We start from the raw sequence: 21,448 nt of genomic DNA, 5'->3' as shown, positions 1-21,448 counted from the left end.
TTTAGTATAAGATTTAACAAGGTTTGGCCTTTGGTGTTGTAATATATCAAATGTTAAGTGAAAGAAGAAATTTTCTAAATAATATTGACTTTGGCAAAGTTTAAAATGTACTTGTTCTTGTGGCACATAAATGTTGGGAAACTGTTTTCCCTGTTGGGTTTAATTTGGACTTCATTGACCATATATATTTGATTAGGTGTTATTATCAACCTGTTCACCTACATCTTAAACAGAAATAAATTCTGCCTTGTTCAAATTGTACACAGGCCAATAATAACTTGTTTGAAGGTAATATGATGAATAATGTATGTTATAGACCTTTTGTATTTTTGGTCAGAGATATCATATAGTAAATCTTTTAACTAGGAATAAAGTACTACTTTGGAAATATTTAAAGCTTTAAGTTTATATAGACTAGAACCATTTTAAAAGGACCATGTTTAAGTGTGGGTAAAGTACATATACAAGTTTTTTTGATAAAACTATGTAACTCTAAAATAGTTTGTTGAAATTTGAAAAACTTGTCTATCAGCATCAACACCTACATAAATTTCAAAATACCCACAATATAAAGTTCAAAGTCTGAAAGTGAAACACAAAAAACTGGCTTTAATACCAGCTCATCGTACGTGCTGTGTTTCTTCACTGCATTTTGAAATACTACCAATCCAGGAAACAATGGTACAAAATATATATGTAAAAATGGCTCGTTTGGATTGAGAAAATATTTTACGTAGAAGACCGAACAACGTTTCGACCTTCTTAGGTCATATCAGGCTCACAAAGAAAGAAAGAGGTAACTGACCACATGTTTGAAAGGGGTTGTGTAACTGAGTGTCAGAATGCAGAGGATGGTGTTAGATGTTTAAATATATAATTTTATATTATTTTTAATATAGGTATAAAGGCCTTTGTATTGGTTTATTTTGGGTTTAAGTTGTTGTATAAGTAAGGCTTCTTTAATTTTGCATTTGTTTATGTTTGTTTCTTTATTTAGTATTTCAGTGTTTTCTGTGGTTATATTGTGTTTATTAGACTTGTGGTGTTCAAAAACATGTGAAAGTGACTTTTTATGTTCTTTGAACCTGGTTTCCATTTTTCTACTTGTTTCTCCAATATAGAAGTCGTGGCAATTATGCTCCTCTACGTAAAATATTTTCTCAACCCAAACGAGCCGTTTTACATATATATTTTATCTCTACAAGTGGATTTTCTCGACATCAATGTTATAAAATCGTGATGTTTCTCTGCTTCCAATAATACCAAGATACTTTGCTTTTATTACTTCATCTTCAATAATCATATTCATGCTAATGTGATTTTCATGTCTGATCCGAAGTTTCAGAGACTTTGGAATGTCAGGGATCAACCAACGAATTAAGAATCATGAATTTTTCTTAAATTACTAATGAGCACGTACAGTCATTCAGAACAGTATCAGTGCTACACAGTTAGAAAACCATTATACTGGATGAACAGAAACCACAAAAAATCTAACACTTATAGAATTGTGTAATAAAAATGATAGGTTTATAACAATAATTATTAATTAATTCATTCTGTGAAGGATAACTTTTCAAATGCTACTGAAGATTTTAAAACAATTCTAGGGTTGTCCTGGCTGTATTAAAATGTATTACCTATTACAGCTGTTTTATGTTGTTTCATTAAAAACAACTAAACATAGTTAACATGTTTATACATTTTCAGTTGCAGTAAATGTTAAAAAGTTTCCAACTCCCTGAAGTTAATTTAATACAGTATTTCTCAACTGGTTCTGTGGGTTTGTGTACACCAAAACATACGTTTAGCTTTCTCAAAAAATTTAAATCACAAATAAAAGGTAATTTAATAAAAGCTATATACATATTATATTTGTTTTGAAAACTTTGGTTAAATAAAGTCTCTTAGGATAATACATATATATAATACATTTTTTAAAACAAATTTTTGAAAGTCAAAGGTTAGTTCTACAATTAGCATTTAAAAATATTCTATCTTATGAAGAAAGTAGGTTGTATTTTATATCCTAAAGTAAAAGCTACTGTAAATTGATTCTTTTTAATATAAACTAAAATAAACTCTAACTGTAATTAAGTTCAATCAAAATTAAGATCTGTAATTTGAAAACAAATTATTTCCAACCTCAAAAATAACAATGAAAGCCAAACGAGCTGCAACAAGATGCCAATAAATCGACTTGTATTCATACTTGTTGTTTAATGTTGGGGGTTTCTATAGTCTTGGTACCTGAATGAAGAAATCATGAAATAAAATGACCTTGAAATAAAAGTCAGTATTGTAAACAACTTATAGTGGATGTTTTGCATTTTATAAAATTTCAACTTTACCTTAAAATTATCCGTACTCAGTTAAGTTTTTTAAAAAACTACGTAGTACATGAAAAGTTAGCTTGCTAATGTAAATACCTAAGTACATTTTGTGCTCTTATATGAACAGCAATATGCAGGTTTGTTAGCTATATTTAATTGTTAGAAAATAATTCTATAGTTTCCTTCCAAAACAATGTTCTTTTGAAATCCAATTGGGTGAGGAAATTTTGCTGGAATTTTGTGGCTCCGATGTCTGGGAAATTTTAATAGATTTGTACCAGCACAAAAGTAATAACATCATCTAAGTGTTTTGTCTTCAAGTTCTATTTGTGTTTTATTTAAATAATATTTGTGTATCAATCCTGAAATACAGTCATTAAAAGAGTAGTTATAGTTGTTTCAAATGTTGATAAAGTTAAAGTTCTCTCTCTTGAAGATGTATAACTTTTTTACTCCACACAAAACAGAATCTAGAAGTAATCCTTCCATTTTCCTTGAAGAAAAATACATTAAAGTTTTGTACAAATGTTACTTCTTTTATAATAAAAAATGGAACCAGTGGTGAATGTTATGAAATCTCTCAATTTTTTTAATAGAAGGATAAAATTTTTGTTTAGTACTATGAATAATGATGTTACATTAAAAAGTATTAAATAACACACTTGAATAGAATTGTAAAACTACTGTAATTTGTAACTAACATACCATTAGGTTTATATATTAAAAAAAATTAATTAATTACTGCTTAAAGCAACATTTTTAGTCTAAACCCTCAAGCTAGCTCCATGAAGTATTGGCTTTGACTGCCAAAACAAAAAATTGATTTATTTAGTATAGAATACACTCTTTTTATTGGTTATATAAATACAACCAATTGTTCAATAGCAATATAAAAGAGAATTACACAGATTTCTCGAAAAACAGAGGATAATGGAAGGGTTTGTCATTTGGTTTGAAATCTTATATTCTGGGTTGTCAGTATCTACTATATATGTTTTTAAGTGGTTGAACAATCTAAAACCCTCACAAGAGAAGAGAAAAAAATACCTATAAATGAAAAGTCAAAGTATCACCAGATTGTGCAGAGAAATACAGACTGAGATCCTGTTTAAATACTCATTTTTTAAGTTAAAAATTAAACCTCATGTGATAAAGTATCTTTTCATACCAAGTTTAATAATATATATTGATATTAAGTAGTTTAATTAACCCTTTATTGTCTCCACCCATATATCAATACATGCTAGACATCATCTCCAGCATTATATTTTCACATATCTGTGCATGCTAGGCATCATTTCCACCCACATACACATGCCAAATGTATCATGTCACATCTGGTTCATTGTGATCAAAATGTTGTTGCAGTGATGGAAAAACATACTTCCATGGATGATAAGTTTCAAATTAACTCAATAAAATGGTTGTGATTTGTGCAATTTGATTCACCACATCAGTTGGGTTAAAATTTAAATCTATGTAAAATGGTTGTAACTTGTTCACTTTGATATCCTCTGTCAGTAAGGTTAATGTTTGAATCTATGTAAAATGGTTGTGACTTGTTCACTTTGATATCCCATGTCAGTAGGATTAAAGAGACACCACATGGATGTCCCATGTCGTAGGGTTAAAGAGACACCACACTGGTATCCCATGTCAATAGGATTAAAGAGACACCACATTGATTCTTACTTTGAAATAATAAAACAAAATTAACACTTACTTGCAGTATTCAACACTGGTGTTGATTTCAGAAACTATATTCATATCAACAGAAAAGTCACTGACATTGTAATCTGACAGTGTAAAATTCAGAAATCCATTCAGTGATCCATCTGATGAAATAAAAACTGAATAGAATATTTGGTCAATAAAACTAGAAGTAAAGGCGATGATCAATGCCTGAAAAGTAAGAATATAGAATTGATAGTTCAGTAAATACCATACTGTAACATTAATTAGTTTGATAGTGTAGGAACAAACCTTATTAAGTGTTTCACATCATTAACTAAATTTGACAATGTAGAAAACAATATTCACATATGTAAATGTCATAGTACACGGTTAACAAGATTTGACATTGTAGATAATAATAAAATTAGCTGTGTTAAATGTCTATTGAATCACTAACCATGTTTGATAGAACAGAAAATAATAGCATTTATGTCTTAAATAATACATCATTACTTTTTTAAATTAAATGAACATCAATCTACTATATAGAATTATTATACAATATAATTCCAAAATGGAGTAATAATATGGTGACACTGTACTTCAAGTGATCAGAAAGGTTAAAAGTGATATATTGTTTCTTTTGACATTAATATGTAATGCATTATAAACTGTTGTTTCTTTATGATAGTAACAATTAAGTCTTCATATTATACCAAAAATATGATGGATCAATACCATGACAATTCTTTAATGCACAAAATATGGTCTTTAATGAATAACAACGGATGGTCAGTAGGTGTAAACCTGTAAACTGACTCATAAACAGAAAACACATGAATGTATTTTATAAACCCACTAAAGGTACTTTAGGAAATAATTGCAGAAAAAATACAAGTGCACAGAAATTCTAAAACAAATCATATTAAGTAGCAGTTTTGGAACTGACCTATACTTTTAACAATAATTACAATAATTTAATATCACCTTAAACCTCAAACATGTCTTAAAATAATTTTAAAATTTAGATAAGATTTAAAAGGAAATACAAAGAATTTATTTCACTTGTAGTGATTCTTAGGGTATCTAACTCTAAAATCATACATGTGTATGAAGAATTCCTTTATCACTGTAATCAATGTACGTTGTATTACTATTTGTTTGTTTGTTTTGGAATTTCGCACAAAGCTACTCGAGGGCTATCTGTGCTAGCCATCCCTAATTTAGCAGTGTAAGACTAGAGGGAAGGCAGCTAGTCATCACCACCCACCGCCAACTCTTGGGCTACTCTTTTACCAACGAATAGTGGGATTGACCGTCACATTATAACGCCCCCACGGCTGGGAGGGCGAGCATGTTTAGCGCGACTCGGGCACGAACCAGCGACCCTCACATTACGAAGCGCATGCCTTAATGCGCTAGGCCATTTGTATTACTAACAGTTAGTGTTAAGAACAAACAAATAAAAACATTGCTCAATTCTCTGTACTTGCATTTGTGATAACAGAAATCTTTCCAACAGAATCAAGAATTCTGTATTCCTACCAAAATAAAATAAACCTATTAGGGTAACTGGAATATATTTCAATAAGTTTACTATCGAAATCTTTTTATTATTTTTTTGCTTACAGAACAATTCTCTTTCATTAACATTATATTTGTGTATAAAATGGATGGATTATATACAAATATATCTCAGCTAAGTTATGAATTAAGACTTATCACTAAAGACTAACCAGAAGTTATTAATTAACTCTAATAACTCTTCTGTGTATATTTAGTGTAAAAAAATCAATGTTTGAAATAAAACAAACTTCAAAGTATGGATATTACATCAATTAACTCTCTGGGTAATTTGAATATCATAATGACAATGAAAATACCTGAAGTCTAGAATCCAAATATTTCTTACAAGTGAATGGTTCACACGACTGTCAAAGTGATTGTTATTATTTACTAATATCAATCCTCACTCAGTTAATGAAAGAGTGTTTGTTTGTCATAAAGAAGTTCTGTATCACTACATTATTGTCTATATTTTAAAAGATTCAGATTGTGATTGTCAATTTCTTCTAAACAGAATAAAAAGCTTACTGTATTCTCCACACAGTGCACTCACCGATGTTTTTAACACTTTGTGCTACAAGTCATTGGAAAAAAGTAATAAATTTCCTAGCATGAAGCCTGATTTCTATCACGTTGTTCAGTAAAGCAAACAATGGTGCCAGAGGAAATGCAGCAACAAAAATTATGACAAATCCAAACTGCAACAGAGGAGAAGGAAAATATATTACAGAAACATTTACTAACTAAACAGTACATTTAATGTATTAGGAAGTTTATTATGATTAATGGAACTTGACAGTTAAATATAGGGTAAAGTTACTGTAATTAATGGACTACAATAACTATACATATGGTGACTCCTGGAAGTATCAAACTTTTTAATAGAGAAAATCTTACCTAACAAAGTTGATTCAGGTCTGGAGGTGGTTGAATAATAGATTTAATTTCTAGTTTGACATAAAAGTCAACACAGAAACATTAACATCAAAATCAAGTATCATATTAATAGTGTTTCATTTAAAGGACAAACAAATACAGACAAGGTCCTTTAAAACCGCTGTTCCAAATAATACTAATCATTCACATGGTGTAACAGTTTCACAAGTATTTAATAAATGTTTCCTCTATACATTATACTGTTCTGAAAAACCGTTGGTTGGTTGATTTAGTTTTTATGGCACAAAGCAGCTAGGCTATCTGCGGTAAACATCCGTTAAAAAGTTAAAAGTAAATTAATAAAAGGAAATTAAGGTAAAACAAAACAAAGTTAAAAAAACCAACATAAATAGCATAAAACCAATGTCTACATCTCGTTTACAACATCAAGAGTAAAACTACTGTAATTCAAGTTGTAAATGGGGTCATTCCATGTCAAATCATACAGGGGGCTGCAGGTGACCCCCCACAGAATGCCTTGAAAAAATTCACATGCACTCATCTACCCATATAATGAAAAATTACCAAAGAGTAGATCAATATCTAGCATCTTTAAGACTGATGGTCTGGCAGAACCATAGACCAGTGATCCATGGTCGAGTTTTGATCGAATAAGAGCACAATATATCTTTAGCATAGAACGTCGATCTGCTCCCCAAGTGGTGGAAGAGAGGACATGGAGGGTGTTCAGTGCTCTTGTACATTTGACCCGTAGCTGCTTGATATGTGGTATAAAGGTCAGCTTATGATCAAAGATAAGCTCCAAGAAAGTCTCAGGGACCACAGGTAGCACAACTTCACCAATACAGAGTTCAGGATCAGGGTGAATACCCTGCTGGCAGCAAAAGTGCATGCAAACGGTTTTAGAGAGAGAGAGAAAAAAAAGCCATTTGCTGTGATCCCTTTCAGTAAACAACTGAGGGCAGTCTGTAGCTGCTGCTCAATATACCTCATGTCCGACAACTGACATGAGATGTGAAAGTTTTCAAAGTAGAGCCCATTTACAACAGTGAGAGAGATTTGTTCAGTGATGGCATTAATTTTTATAATGAATAGTGTGACACTCATAACTCAGCCCTGATCCTCCCCAAGCTTGGAGAAAGGTAGGACAATAGCCTGGTGCCAGGCATCAGGAAAAATATTCTCCTGCCAGATCCAGTTAAAAATGATCTGAAGAATAGCAAGAGAAGCAGGAGAGAGAGATGGCGAAGCATGTCATAGTGTATATCGTCAGGTCCAACTGATCTACTGCCAGACCAATGAAGGGCCAGGTGAGTTCCACCAGTGTAAAGGGACGATTATACGTCACAGAGACAATCAGCTCGAACGGAAAGAGGTGATTGCTCTGCCCAAGTCTTGATGGATAAGAAGGTGGAAGCAGCAGCAGAAATGCTTGACACACAGCAAAAGCTTTTACCTAGAGTCTCGGCAATGCTCTAGGTATCAGCTACTTCTTGGCCATCAGAGAGCAAAATTGAGAGGGGAATAGAGTTATGTTGCCCACTGAACTTTTGAATCTTGTCCCATATAACTTTGGAACTGGTTGTAGAAGATATGCTGGTTGTGAATTTAATCCAAGATTCCTTCTGGTTTTGACGTCTTAGCCAGCCATCGAGCATGTGAGCGGGGCTGCTAGAAAGTGATGTGGTTCAAGAGTGTAAGATATCTACGGAAAGTATCCCAGGCCCGTTTTTGAGCCTTACATGCCATGTAGCAGGCAGGGCTCCACCATGGACAAGGATATAGTGGAAAACGTGTCGAGGTTTTAGGAATACATTGAGCAACTGCTTGTATAATACAGTCAGTTACTGCTGCCACACAGTCATCTACTGATGGATCACAGACAATGGCAGGAACAAGTTCTGTGAGAGCAGGGAAAGAGGGTCAGTTTGCCTGATCCAGCTTCCACCGGGGCACGTGGGTCGGGCAGCATTGACCATGGCCAGTACACCCTCAAGATTATAGGAAAATGAACACTGCCTCATGGATTGTTGTCAACCTTCCATGAAAAATGGGAAAATAATGAAGGGGAGCAAACTGAGAGATCAATAGCAGTAAAGGATTGACTAGGTACATGGAAATAAGTAGAAGAACCAGTATTGAAAACAGAAAGGTTATGATCAGAGAGCACACGCTCTACAGAACAACCCCTCGTATCAATAACAGCACTTCCCAAGAGGGGATGATGTCCATTAAAGTTGCCCAGGATGAAACAGGGAGAGAGCATCAAGGTCTGATTGATCATATGTCTCTTCAGGCAACAGGTAGAGAGAACAAAGAGAGATGGTATGACCCATGAAAACATGAATGGCTACAGCGTCCAAGAGTGTGTCGAGTGGGAAAGAGAGGGTGGGCCCATGTTGATCAACCAATAGTGCCACCCCTCCATGTACTCGTCCATCACACAGCCTGTTGTTTCTGTATAAAGAAAACTGCCAAAAGATGACTGTATTGGTAGGTTTCAGAAATGTTTCCTGTAAGGAGAGACAAACAGGATGGTAAGAAGCAATCAGTATTTGATGCCATCCAGATTAGAATGTAAACCTCGACAGTTCCATTGTATCAGTGTGGTCATTTTTATTTATGTGTATATATGTGGATGTTTCCACCAATATGTCACCAGATTGAAACTTCTTTACTGACTTTGGAGAGCCAGCAAGTCCTCCTAGTCCCTTCTGAATGAAAAAGGGAGATATTTGTCTGAATGTTTGTCTGAAAGTGAGTGCAATATAAGAAAATGAGGTACAGCAGGTGGTACAGATGGTGAGGATTGCTGCTCAGAATCTTCAAGATGTGGTCATTTACCTATAGACTGTTTTTTCACTATTTTATTAAGATTTTGAATTGGAGTATCCATAATAAAGAGGGAAATTTCAGTGCCCACTGACCCCACCCACCATGCAGCCCTATGAGAAGATGCACTACAATGTCAAACAATGCCAGGATTTCATGAGCACTATACCCAAACACCAGCAGATATAATGTCTAAAACACCTGCTGAGAACATCCAACACTGGTTCTTGGTTGATTCTAGCCTGAGTGAACCAGTCAACTGACCCAAGATGGACCACCCCAAGGCCACCCATCTGCAGGAATTCAAGGCCAAAGTGGTGTGTTAGGGTTGGACCCCACAAACACCAGGATCCTCTCCTCCCCTTCACAGGTTGCCATGCACAGCAAACATGTGCGTGAATGTTTATATCCCAGAGGACGTAAACTGAAAGAACAGAACCTTCCCTGGGAGGTCCCCTCACCATGTACAGGAATCCACACCAAGGTGTTGAAAAAGGCTGAAACCCATAAAACTAAAATAATTTTTGTTGTTAAATGCAAAGTTGTACAATGTGGAATATGACCCATAACCACAACAGGAATCAAACCCTTAATCTTAGCATTATAACCCTTCAGGCTTAGTAGTGAACACAGTTCATATCCATTTCTACACCAAAAACTTTCTAGATGCTGCTCCAACATATGTATGTTTTCATATACATTATCATCAAACCATACATTTTAATCATTACTGTTAATTATACATTAAATATTTAAAAATATTTTGAATTACATTGGAGCATCTTAAAATAATATATCACTCATTTTCATAGTAGCCAGTTACTCAGTTAACTGGAATTAGAATAACTTGATTTTAAGACTCTTGAATGACATACAAACTAGGAAGTCATTGTTAAAGATGTAAAATAACATTTTTCACAGATGTGGAAAAAGTACCATTTTAACCTGTTCAAGTTTTTATGCAGAACATTCATATCTGTTATTGTAATTATTTTCACATTATTATTTTAGTTAAACTTAAACTTACCCATTTCAAGATATTCACCAAAAAGACCTGTTTGTTCTTGGTTTATTAAGTTGTAGTCACTCTCCCACTGAGTGGGTGCATGGTTTTCATGAACACACTCACCCTTTTTATGCACTGATCACTTCTTGTAAACCCGTAACAGCCATCTAGATAAATACAAAAATATTTTTACCCAGTTTTAAAATATAAACAGTTCTTGTTTCTGACATAAATGTATAAATAGTTTAATTTGACATACAATCTGACTTACTACATGTTTGACTGAACATTAATAACCTACGATTCTTGAACACATCAAAATCACTTTCTGAAGAAAACACAGTTCTTAAGTCTCAAAACAAGCCAACTGTCATAGAAAATGTCCTTACATGAAATTATTACAATAAATATCTATTTTAAATAAAAAACTTACGGAACACCCATTTCCAAAACGGCATTAACGGACTGCTTCCCTACCATAATTATAGCTAACTGTAAAGAGAGTTCCAACAAACACCCTCCGGCTCCACACTAAAAGGAAATGTAGAAAAACAGTTTCAAAATTACTGCAGCAATACAACTTTAAAAAATATCTCAGAAAGGACATAAGACTGAAAAGTATAATAAGATATAAGAAAGCAAGCTAGAACACTTATAACTTGTCCAGGAACAAATGGTCTAAAAAAATGATGTTTCAAATCTAAAAATTTAAAGAATGTGTATGACTAACATGAGAAAATGTGCAGACTGATTCTTCATAGTTTAACTTTCTCACTAGAGGCTCAATCCCAGGAACTGGCCTAATAATTATTTTGTGCTTGTTATAGTATTACAATGTATTCACATCATTTGGCAGGCTTTAAGTAAACATTAAAAGTTTTTTGTACACCAAAGATTATATTTTTTAATAAAGCATTTTTACTAAAAGTTTATCTCTGCATATTATATATATATATATATAGAGAATTTCTGTATACTAGTCTGAGTGTTGATTTCCAAGTTAAGATTAAAAATATTTTTCTTAGTCTCAAAAATTTCAAACTTTTTTTGTGTGTAATATCTAAAACCTAAAGCCTTGTTATAATTGAAGCAGGAAATTTAATGGAAGAGTTTCAAAAACTTCAGTGCAGAAATAAAGCAATGTGAATTAAATGATAAATATGAAAAAAGAATATTGTTGAATAAATCAAACAAAGTTTAGAATGAGCCACTTCTTGAGGAAAACAAAGCCAAGCACTCAGCAATTAGTAAATTAAAAAAAGCACATTTAAACTTGAATTGAAAGTTGGCTAGAGAAGTCACGTGTGTCACGAGAGCATGTTATGCTATTGTTAGTTAAAAGATGATGCATGGTGATTTGCAGGTGACATATGTTGGAAAATACTAATTCCAACAACGGGGAAGTTCAAGGCTTTTGGCATGCATAAAGAAAACGGTTGCATATAGAGGGCAGCATTGAGCAAGAATAGCTAAACTTTTGAGAGGCAAGTACCATTTCAGAAATGCCCTTTCCTTCTTTCTGGAATGACTTCAAATTGTGATATTAAACTACTTATGTTCATACTAAATAGTTTTATGCTCATAATAGTGTGTGTATGTATATACATTGTTAAGTGTTATTGTTCTATTGCCTTTATAACCCCTGACTAATTACTATTCATGCCTTAATAAGTTGTAAATCATGTGACAAATATGCAGCTCTTGTTATGCTTTTGAATTTCATTATGCACAAGTTACTCATGAACATTTTTAAAAATATTATTATCAGTAGTAGTTTTTGTTTGTTTTTTCTTTTGAATTTCGTGCATAGCTACACGAGGGCTATCTGCACTAACTGTACCTAATTTAGCAGTGTAAGACTAGAGGGAAGGCAGCTAGTCATCACCACACACTGCCAACTTTTGGGCTACTCTTTTACCAATGAATAGAATACCGATGACTGTTCTTCAAGATGTTTATGGTCTAGATACACTAGTTTCCATGAAATTAGCAAACACTAACTACTGCTCAAGCCAAATCATAAGGAAACACAACTTAATCCTTAAATCAAAATGGTTAACTTCACTCCATATTGCAATAGAAATAAAGAACTTCACATTGAAATTTTTCAATGGAAATATCTTTTTATGGTAGGTTTTGTACACATTTTTGGTTCTCTTTGACAATTTTAAAATATATAACATGCAGTACTGAAGTTGATTTATGTAATATCTCTACAAAAACTGGCTGCATTAATAAGAGGTCATATTATTAATTTTAACATGATTTTATATCATATTTTTATTTTAAAATTTATTTTATTAGTAGTCTTCATACACAAGTCTTGAAGTTGTAAAAAATTATGTTAAAACACATATATCCTTAACAAAGTGCACGAGGTCGATTTATAGGGCCAATGCCATATTAAAGATGAAATGTTGACTATATTTCTGAATTTATTATGTATATCTACACAAGATGTTGCAAGTTGTTAGTAGAATGTACATGTTGTATGCTAAATATCAAATACACTGGGAAAGTATTTCTAATCAAAAAAGGATGGTAAAATTGAGGATGGCAATCTGAGTTACATATTAACATGTTAATGTTTATGTAAAGACTATAAATACTATATCCACAGTACAGTTTGCATATTGTGCTTGCACTGCCTTTAGAGCCTCTGAAATGCATATTTACAAGTTTTCCTTTTAGTATCCCTGTACACTGTGTATGATATTTAATCTTCTTCACCATGAACTGTCACTAAATCAAATACATAATACCAAATTAAAAGTTACAAATAACCATCTAACCTTAAAACTATCATAAGTATATTTATTTAAGTACTGTACAATTTTTCATGTATTTCTGTATATATTTGTTAGCAATGTGAACAGTTTTCACTACTTTGATCACAAGACTATATGGTATTACAACTATATATACTTTACTGTGTTTCACACTGATCCACTAGTTTATTTAACAAAACACTCACTCTTGATCAATAATAAAACTAAGACTGGCAAAGTGATAAGAAAGTGTCGCCATCTGCTGTTAGTGATGTTCAATATAATTATATATAATTACTTCCTAATGTTATTTTATTACATTCTGTACAAACAGTAAAGTCAATTAAAAATTTAGATGACATGCATAATGTGGCATAAATTAATTTTTTTTAAAGAAATAAGTTCTATTTTGAAAAGTGTGCATGATTTGGATCCATTCACCAATAAAATGTACGTTTTTTCAAGATGTATAAATTATTCTGATAAACTTTGTATGACTGTAACTGTATTTATCTGGCACTAAAATAAATACGGATAAGAACTTTTACAGCAGATTCTGGTTACATTTTGTTATTCTAAATCATATACAAACATACAAAATAACCTATGTCCATTTGGAATTGCCAAAATTAGAAACAGGTAAAACTTACCTAATTCAGTAAGGTAGGTGGCAACTCTTATATTTATCTAGAAAAGGTTAATGGTTAGTCAGTTGTTTCACAAAGAACATCTACATTAGCCATCCCTAACTTTAAACAGATAAGACTATTAAATGGCACCTATTTCCAATTCTTGGGTTACTCTAATAAAATAGCAGGATTTCACAATCACTTTTACAACATTCCCATAATCCCAAGGTGTGAAGGGTATTTTTGCTGCAACAGGATGAGAACCATAAACCCTCAGGTTCAGAATCTAGCACATTGACTACTAGGCCCACCCAGCCCTATCATACAAATAAGGAAACAATACCAAAATGTGTTAGACATCAGTGTGATATGAATATGGTAATTTTATCTCTGGTTCAATGTTCACTTTCTTTCAAATTTTTTACTCTGGCTTGTAATGTTTGGTGTTTTAATCAAGTTTTTCTAAGGCAAATTTACATACATGCCCAGCCAATAGGTAAATACACAGTAATAATTAATATACAGTAATTCCCGTGTCAAGTACTTAACCATTCAAAGCTGACAGATGTGTTTATAAAAAAATTGAAAAGTTATTTGGTTTGGTTTGTTTTGAATTTTGTACAAAGCTATATGAAGTCAAGTACTTAACCACCTGGCCATGCCGGTCCAAAATTGAAAAGTACAACTGAAGATCTTACAAAATAAACATATGGTAGTGCTACTTGCATCTATACTTAAATACTGAGGTTTTGTCATTATTTTAATAACTTCTCTGGCATGCAAAGTATAAATATTTTCTTATGATTATTTTGGTGCATTCATGAAAAAATTCCAAGCTCTATTAATTCCAATCTTGAAAATACAAATACAAAAAAAGCATTACATTATTTATAGCTGAAGAGAAAACAAGACACAACCTTAAAAAAATTACAAGTAATTATATGTAACATTTCCTTTTAGTCATTAATAAATCAAAGTGAAAAATAATAAAACTAATATGCTTACATATCACTATAAACAGATATTTGATCCATATCATCTTGAATAAAGCCATAAAAAGTACACTTTACACAACTAGAAATAGGTGAATTTCATATCCCTTACTTTTCTTATTTAAGTGACCTACCAGGTTAAAAATCATTATGCATACAAGGTTCAAAAGTGCAGTTGTGACTAAGGTAGTGAGAGCTACCATGCTGGTAAGTGTCTGATTGCCACTCAAAGTGAAGTATAGTACAGTTTGAATGGATATTCTGTAAGAAATCACACTAACCACAGCAACAAAAGCTACTGTAACCTAAAGAATAAAAACATAATATCTTAAGTCTATAAAGAATCACTGCATCAAGAGCTACTGTAACAGAGAATATACATGTAATAAACAAAAAAAGGGAAAAAAAGTCAATGCATTCTCTGTTGTTCATAATTACACTAATGTTGCCTTTATCAGCTTTCAAAATTTTAATGTTTGTATCTTTCTTCAGATTACACATTCACTTTATTCCACTGTTTGAGAAGTTATGTTTCAATTTACAATTTTAGTTAAGTAATAGTCTTTTTAGACAGTTTTTAAATAAATTTAAAATACATTTTTGGGGAACTTAAAAACAACACACTTTGCTGTAGCACTCTATAACTGGAATCTGGCAGTTAAAGTCCAGATTTCTTAAAACACAGTTGGAGGTTGTTTCTCCTTTTACAAAGTGGTTCACTAAGCCTTTAGCTAGATTTTGTGGGCAGCAAACTGTTTTGTGGGATATGATAAAACAAAAACCATGAAACCTGCAACTGATCAAACAACTCTAAAGTTATGATTTTTTGTGGCATCTTAACCCATTTTATAATTACTAAAAATGGGCAATTTTACCATTTTTGTTTGTTAATATGTGGAACTTGTACAAAAATATTTTTGTACCAGATACCATGTAAACTGGTTAAAATATGGCTGATTAAATGATCAACAAATATCTCTAAAATTTGCTTTTTTTGGATCTCTTACCACTCCTCTCTCTTTTGGATCTCTTCTGATGTTGAATGTTGTTATTCAAGCCACTGTTGTTCCTCATTACTCAAGTTTATTTTCCTGACAATATTTCAACAGGTTTTGACACTGGATGATTACCATAACAGATGTCCCCATTCAATACGATATAAATGATTCTTTCTACTGTCTTTTATACTTAGCAGAAGTCACAACTGCATATTCAGTATTTATTACCACTGCATATATCACTTTTATATAACTATTGCAATTTTAAATAGGTAGTGGCAGTAAATGTTGTTGATAATTAGCAACTTAGCAAAGTGTGCCATTGAATGCATTATTTGTGCTTCCTCATTCTAACAAACACTTATACACAGCAGAATGTTCAAGAACAAACATATTTGTTATGTAAACCTATCAAAGTAAGCATGTTACTGTGTCTGTTTATGTTACATTAACCTTTGTTGTATTATATTAAAAGAAACATTCCATTCTGATGAGATTCCTTTGTTGCTGTTCATCTTTTGTTACATAATAGTACAAGCTGATGGAAGTTAGTCATTAAATTTGTGATCATACAATCTTTGCCTTCACAATGGTTCTTTGAGAACAACTTTACATTTTCTTTGTTACAGGTGTATACCAGTAATTATGTTTATTCTCTCTTGCACATTTGTTATTTATTTTTAATATGTGGTGGATAAATGCAACATAAATGCAATAGTAAACTGTTAAAAAAATATGTAACATTCAACTGAATTCACATGCACTTGTGAAGTTTAGAATGTATTCTCCATAAATGAATATAAAAAAAAACAACTTAAGCAACAATATAATTAAAACTCATACATTTAAAAAGGGAGAACAGGGACTGTCAGAAAAGTAAAGAAACAACCTAGATCAAAATACAGAGACTGTATTGTCCAGCCTACAGCTAAAGACTCTAAAAAAGTAAATAAATACAGCTGGAAGTATTGTCTATTATTTTCTCAAACTATAAATCCCTCTTTTAACTCCATGTCTACAGTACTTATCAATTTTAGTGGGGACAAAATAGTTTGTTTACTTTTTTAACAGTCCCCAGCTGTCAGCTTGAAAATACAATTTTTATATTTTGATTTAACTTCTTTAATGATCCCTATACCCCTTTCTAAATTAATAATTTTTAATAATATTGTACACATACACACATATTCCTGGATGTAGATAAATTACTTATACCCACTGAAGACCAAACTTTGTTCAAACACTGTTACCGTGTTAAATAAAGTTTTCATTACCTATTGAACCTGTTTCTAAACTTCATTGGTCTCAAAACTGGTTTCTTTTCCATAAATATTTCATTTTAGAATATTGCAAAGTTTTTGTTCTAAAGAACACTTCACACAGTTTTGGTGTTTTTGTAAATATCAATGTATAATTAAAATAAGTTTTTGATCATAGTAAAAATAATAAGCAAGCCAGCCATTTTTTAGCTGCTAAACAAAATGCTTTTAGTTAATCTATTTAATAAGTTTTAAAATATTTTATGTTAATTTATAAATATCTTTGTTACATTTCCATTTTGCTGATGACCTTTAACCATTCAAGTTTATTAGATTGATTTTACACAATTTTAAAATGATCAGAAATACAAGTGTGGTAGTTGTTCATATTTTATTCACCATACTAAACTTTTATCACTGACCTGTACATGATTCTCTGCTTAACTGGAAGCAAAGTTGGATAACACAGTTGAAAATAACAGAAAATGGAATTTTGATAAAATTAACTCATTAGCCTACGTTTTCTTAAAGAAAAACTGAAATAATTTTGGACATTATATGCTTTTTTACTGTTATTATTCCATGTTTTTAAGTGCAGTATTTAGTTCAATAAAAAAATATTTAATATGGTGTGTTTGTGTTTTTCTTATAGCAAAGCCACATCAGGCTATCTGTTGAGCCCACTGAGGGGAATTGAACCCCCTGATTTTAGCATTGTAAATCCATAGACTTGCAGCTGTCCTAGCAGGGGAGCATTTAGTGTGGTAGTGCCATTAGTGTTAAAAAGTAGGCTTAAGTTTCACTGACAGTCAACAGTAAAGACAAAAAAAGATGCTGGTAAACAGTACATTTTATGTTTTCATGAATATTCTTTATTTATTATTATAAAAGTAACTAAAATGTAAAAACAAGAAACTTATTAGGTTAGATTAGCTAAAATAGAGAATAGCAACACTAAAAATTCTTCATACTGTTTAACATAATTCAAAGGGTTGCTGAATGTTCACCAAGTGATTTAAAACTTGGGAGGAAGGATTAATAGTTACAAGTGGTTCAAAAGGCAATAAAACTATACAATTAAGAATAAACAGATTATGTTGTCACAAGTTTTTAGCTATTTAGAATAAACTGTCATAGTTTCATATCACAGTTTGAAACATAAAAAAGTAATTCACAACTATTTCATGATTTTTATGGTGGTTATGAGGGTGTTTAAACTGACTGATCATTTAAAGAGTTATAGTTTGTGAAATAACAGATAAAATAAACTTTTTACTGGAAACAAACAACATTTGATATTTATTAAGGAGGTTTAAAGAGCTACATAAGTGAAATTTGAAAATTTTCAGATTAAATATTTTTAATTTTAACATGAAAAATCACTTTGCAATCAGAATAGTCAACACTCTGACAACATATAATTAAAATATTTTTATGCTTACTGTCAAAGTTTGTGATGACACAATTAGTACCTTCAGAATGACAGTAGGTATACTGCCATGGTTACAAGTTCATGTTAAATACACAAGCCCATTGTGACAAAGTTAATTACTAAGGTAAAAGCACACATTACCTCTAAAGTGTCAAAACCAGTCATATCCCAGTGGTGGGTAATTTTTGCCAAATACCTTTTCCACAATTCAAAAAATGTTCCACCTGAAAATATATAAAAAAAAGGGACAAAGTTTATCATCAGTAAAGACAGAAATTACAACATAATATAAATTACTCTTTAAACTGATATGACTTATAATAATTAATTCAACTATTTTTGTCCACCAAAGTTCTAGTAATAAAAAACTTTGTAAAGTGTTTTCTTTTTCTTTGAAAAGTGCCAAATTACAGACTAAGAAATCTCAAAGTAATAACATGCTTTTGGAATTAGTTTGAAGTGTTTGATGCAAGATTTCAGTTATGGAGGTTTGAAGTCTTGGATGTGTAGCAACTTTGATGTGCTTTATGTTCGTTTGAAATTAAGGCCATTTCAAGTATTGCAGATATACAATGTTAGACGTTTTATGTTGAAGTAACCCTTTTGCTATGGGCATCCATTACTACACATCTCATGAGGATTTTCTTAGTGAGTTACTTTCCCAAAATTCAGGTCCTTTGTAAAGGTCAGTTTTATGTTACTGGATATGGTAGCATGAGGACACATGAGCTGTGTCATTGTAACTTATGTACTGTTATTCAAGCACAGTTGAAAGATCAATATAATAAAAATAATAAATATACATATATGGGGTGGACAAGAAAAGTGGCCCCCTTGAAAATGCTGTTAATTTGTTATATACTTTATTAGATAGCAGAAAAATGTGTAAAATGTACTTCATGAGATATGTTCAAATATGATCTCAAATAAATTAACAACATTTACGGGAGGGGCACTATTTGTACTTCCCTTGTATATAAATGTATAATGTTATCAAATTTAAGTTATTTTATGTGTGTTATAATTTGTAGTTATTTTAGAATGAAAAAAAGCATAACTTATAATAATTTCCTAATTGTTTATAGTGGTCAAATCTATCAAACCCATACAGTGTTTCATTAGTAAAAATAACAGACAAAATATAAAGTTTTTTATTTAAAAAACAAGTTTGATAATTATCTGGAGGTTATAAAAATTCTGTATGTGAAATTTGAACATTTTCTAATACATACAAGTATTTTTAATCTTAAAATCAAAATTACTCCACATGTTGGATAGTCAACATGCAAAAAGAAAATAGGCACAAGAAAAGCATTACTTAGAAAAATATTTTAAAACTAAATAACAAAACACCTGATATTTTGTGTATGAAAGATTTAATGCTAATCTTCCAATATTTCATGAACATATTCTACCCATTTTAAAAGCTTTAGAGCAAAAAACTATAACAAGCACAAAATCGTTGCGAGGTCAGTGAGACAGACTGAGCCTGTGCTGAAATTAAAATTATGAAGTCAATCTGAGGTGTTAAAAACTAAAATAAAGTCTAAAGAAAAAAATACTATTTATTTCTCTTCAGCTTTAACATGTAAATCTACATAATACTTACCCCAGAGTGACATAAAAACAGCAAAAAATACAGTAGCACCATTGTCAAAAAGATGGGTTATTCTTGCAAAAGTGCATGACACCAAGGACATAAAATGGTTCTTGTAGTCTTCACAAATGCCCTTATGGTAAAAAAAAATGCAGTTTTAAGTTTATAAAATAAACACAGTACAGCTAGACATCCAAATCAATCATAACATACAAGTATCAATTACAATGATAATTCCATGTAAAATAACTGATTAATAATTTTTGTGATAAATTGATTTAAACAATTTCAGTTTAAAATATTTTAAAGTAAATTAATGGTTCAAAACATATCAACCAAACAAAATTAATAGTTCCAATTATTGTTCTTTGCAATTATTCCAACTATAAAGGTCTTGTGTGAAAATAATTAATTAGCTAAACATTGATTAATTAGTCTAATTAATCATTTATCACATTCCACCAATCACCTAGCTCTAATTAACAGGTTTATCTAAGGTATAATTTAGAAAATGATCAAACATGAGTTATAAAAATAATAAACTGTTTGATATATTTTATCTTTTTTCTCCCCCTTATTCATACCTGTGAGCATCACCCGATAAGGTAAGACACCCATACAGAAAACACAACACCCCTACTACTGAAGCTGGAATCAGCATATAGGTGTAAAATCCAAGCAAAGCAAAGCACAGGCCTAACTTCACTCCAAAATATTCCCTGAAAAAATTGAAAGAAACAAACATAAAATGATTCTTATCAAACAAAATATAGAGGTTACAATAACTAAAGACAAACTGCAAAAAATCCATCCATAAAAAATTTTTTTTATAATGATTTGTCTCAATTTTAAATTCTGACTGGTATGAAAGCAAGGTGATTTTCATGCTAAAATTAAAAATATATGTGTTTTTAACATTACAATTTCCAAATTTCATTTGCACAGCTTGTAGAATCTTCTAATTGAATATCAAGTTATTTTTGGTAAAAGTTTATATGTGTGACTTTCTCTACCCTTACACTACACGAGCTTAGGTCATTTGTTTAACCTTGTAACCACACACACACAAAAAATAAAATAATCTTTTTCCTTTCTAAAATCCTTGCAGATTACAATAGAAGCTTAACATTATTTACCCTGACTAACGTCAAGCTTGCATCAGTTAAATGACAACTTTCTATATGCTAAACCTATGTAACAAGCTGCGAATCACCTTGTATACACTTAGTTCAAGTTACAGCATCAAATTACAGACTGATTTGTTTAAGGCTTTGAAAATTCAGACAGATCTTTATTGGAAATATTTTAACAGAAATATTGATAACTTGTGTACAATACAGTTATGGTTACTGAAAGCTTGACAAATTTCATAAATGAATGTGTCATAAATTTAGAATTGTAATAAAAATTAGTACTTACAGCTCTACATGAACAGGTGTTTCCCCATTGGACTGACCCCATACAC

At 31.4% G+C, this 21,448-nt stretch overlaps 2 protein-coding genes across 3 annotated transcripts in view; one reads left to right on the top strand and one right to left on the bottom strand.

The window, feature by feature from the left end:
- Window positions 1-21,214, bottom strand: part of LOC143244028 (anoctamin-2-like) — a 91,840-nt gene extending 70,626 nt beyond the window's left edge. Inside the window, exons 1-4 of one of the 2 annotated variants that reach the window (XM_076487988.1) lie at window positions 20,568-21,214; window positions 19,996-20,116; window positions 18,528-18,610; window positions 10,742-10,839 (exon numbers count right to left, since the gene is read on the bottom strand). In XM_076487988.1, coding sequence (XP_076344103.1) covers window positions 10,742-10,839; window positions 18,528-18,610; window positions 19,996-20,086 — 272 coding nt within the window. In that variant the 5' untranslated portion in view covers window positions 20,087-20,116; window positions 20,568-21,214. The remainder of the gene's footprint in view (window positions 1-10,741; window positions 10,840-18,527; window positions 18,611-19,995; window positions 20,117-20,567) is intronic. The other variant, XM_076487990.1, reaches the window with a different exon arrangement.
- The window catches only part of LOC143244029 (uncharacterized), a 156,838-nt gene that overhangs the window by 82,489 nt on the left and 52,901 nt on the right, over window positions 1-21,448 (top strand). The gene's annotated exons all lie outside the window — the stretch shown is intronic.

This window comes from Tachypleus tridentatus, chromosome 2, assembly GCF_004210375.1.
Source record: "Tachypleus tridentatus isolate NWPU-2018 chromosome 2, ASM421037v1, whole genome shotgun sequence".
NCBI lineage: Eukaryota > Metazoa > Arthropoda > Merostomata > Xiphosura > Limulidae > Tachypleus > Tachypleus tridentatus.
This window is presented reverse-complemented; position numbering and strand designations above follow the sequence as displayed.